At 57.3% G+C, this 1,963-nt stretch overlaps 1 protein-coding gene across 1 annotated transcript in view; it reads right to left on the bottom strand.

The window, feature by feature from the left end:
• Nucleotides 1–1,020, bottom strand: part of nog2 (noggin 2) — a 1,652-nt gene extending 632 nt beyond the window's left edge. The window contains exon 1 of the mRNA XM_079756883.1: nucleotides 1–1,020. This exon is cut by the window's left edge and continues 632 nt beyond it. Within this exon, the coding sequence (XP_079613009.1) occupies nucleotides 1–534 (534 nt within the window). The 5' untranslated portion in view covers nucleotides 535–1,020.
• Between the last annotated feature and the right edge of the window lie 943 nt (nucleotides 1,021–1,963).

Here is a 1,963-nt window from a genome sequence, read left to right as displayed (position 1 = left end):
GGTGATCGACTTCACGGGCTTGCAGAACATGCCCTCGGGGAAGGAGCACGAGCGCTCGCTGAAGCAGTTGCCCTCCTTGATGTAGCGCGGCCAGAAGCGCGCGCCCAGGTCCTTCCAGCTGTACAGCACCGGGCAGTGCGTGTATGTCCACAGCCACTGCAGGAATTTCCTGCGGGCTTTCTTGCCCACCTTCACCCGCTTCCCGTACGGGGTCTCGCCCAGGTCCAGTTTCTTGATGTCGTTAGGCATGGGCCCGTGCAGCCTCACCTGCGTGTCTTGCACGGACAGGTTGACCTGCAGCATCGGAGAGCCGATGGACATGAAGTTGGGGTCAAAGTTGCTGCCGAGCTTTTTCCGCAGAGTCCTCTCGGCCAAGTCCTGCTCGCGGGGGTCGTACTCCGGGTCGGGGTCCTCCTTGAGGTCGGGCACGGGGAGGTGCTCGCTGGGCGAGGGACGGAGACGGAGGTAGTGCTGGGACACGGCGAGGTGCAGCGACACCAGCACGTACACGAGGAGCGACTGAGAGAAGCCCATAGTTCCTCCCGGTGGACGGCGGCGGTTCGTTAACGCGCACGGATCACTCCGCTCTCCCTGACCTCGCGATCACGATGAAGGAGGAACCCGCAGCCACGAGCTTCATAAATAGTCCCGGTGCCGCCAGGAGCAAGTCTGAGACACTTTTAATAGACCGCGTCAGGTTTGGATCACACGGAGACTCGCTGTTCCTTCTGATGCAAGCTCGACTTCAGGAAAAACCAAAAAGAAGAGAATTGAGTCGAAAAGTGGAAAAAAAAAACTAAAAACAGCGCGGACCAGAATTGGGTATAAAGAATAACTTCTATTCACGCGCTCCGTTCCTTCCTCGCCCCCTCTCCCTCAGATTCACTCTGGGTTCCTCGTGGTTGTCATGGTTACCCCAGAGACTCGAACGCCACGACAAATTGTCTAGACTGGATGACAGCGGCCGAGGCGAGAGCCGCATGGAGTGGGGAGCCTTTCTAAAAAGACCCCGCGTCTCTCCGCGGAGGGCGAACAGATCCGCGCCGCCCCGAGAGAGCCGCGCACAAAAGAGCACTTCACCGCGTTTTAAATGTCACGGGCCCGGCAACCAGGGCCGTCTTCTTGGCCAATGTTATTTTTACGCAGGGCTTTTATAAAACCTCCTTTCCTTTCAACGTGGCCTGACGCACTCGGGTTTGACAAAGTCCCAAAGCGCGCGCACAACACAATCCATAGACGGAGGAGAGAGAGAGAGAAAGAGAGAGAGGGAGAGGGTTATGGAGAGGGAGAGGGATAGGGAGGGAGAGAGAGAGAGAGAGAGAGAGAGAGAGAGAGAGAGAGAGAGAGCGATAGGGGGAGAGAGTATTCGTGCGGTATTCCAGCCGTCAGAGTGGAAGCTTTCTAATAATGTCCAGAACTCAATACGTTTATTCCCTTGCTGCTGCAACAGAAAAGTTATTAAAAAGCAAGTCTTCGGGCATCCTTCCAGATCGCAGGGCTAGTAGAATCACTGCTCCCAACTCCCACAGGACGCCTGGTGCACCAAAAGGCAAAGCTCTTCAATAATTCTTTGAGTAAGTAAAAAAGCAACAACAACAGACAAGCCTTATGCCCCTCTGATGCAAAAGGCAAAGTGCAGTGGTTGTTGCAGACGGAGTCGCTGATCTCTAGCAGTGTGGAGCGGTGTTCAGCGAGGTGACGTCGGTCTCCAGTCCGCTCAGACGCTGCGGGCTCCGCCGTCCGTGCATGACGAAGTGGGACTGCGCTCAGCAGCCCGCGGGCCGGTAGATGTAGACGTCAAGTCCCGGGGTGGGGGGGTTGGGGTGGGTGGGTTTGGTGGGGAGGAGGGAGTTGTGAGGGGGTGTGTGTGAGGGGGAGGGAGGGGGGGGGGGGGGGATTCTTCTGGTCCTTTGATTGAGCGGCACGGTAGTCGGGTTGGAGCGTCGCTCCTGCTCCTCCTCTG

Source organism: Pollachius pollachius (genome assembly GCF_949987615.1).
Source record: "Pollachius pollachius genome assembly, chromosome: 19".
Lineage (NCBI taxonomy): Eukaryota > Metazoa > Chordata > Actinopteri > Gadiformes > Gadidae > Pollachius > Pollachius pollachius.
This window is presented reverse-complemented; position numbering and strand designations above follow the sequence as displayed.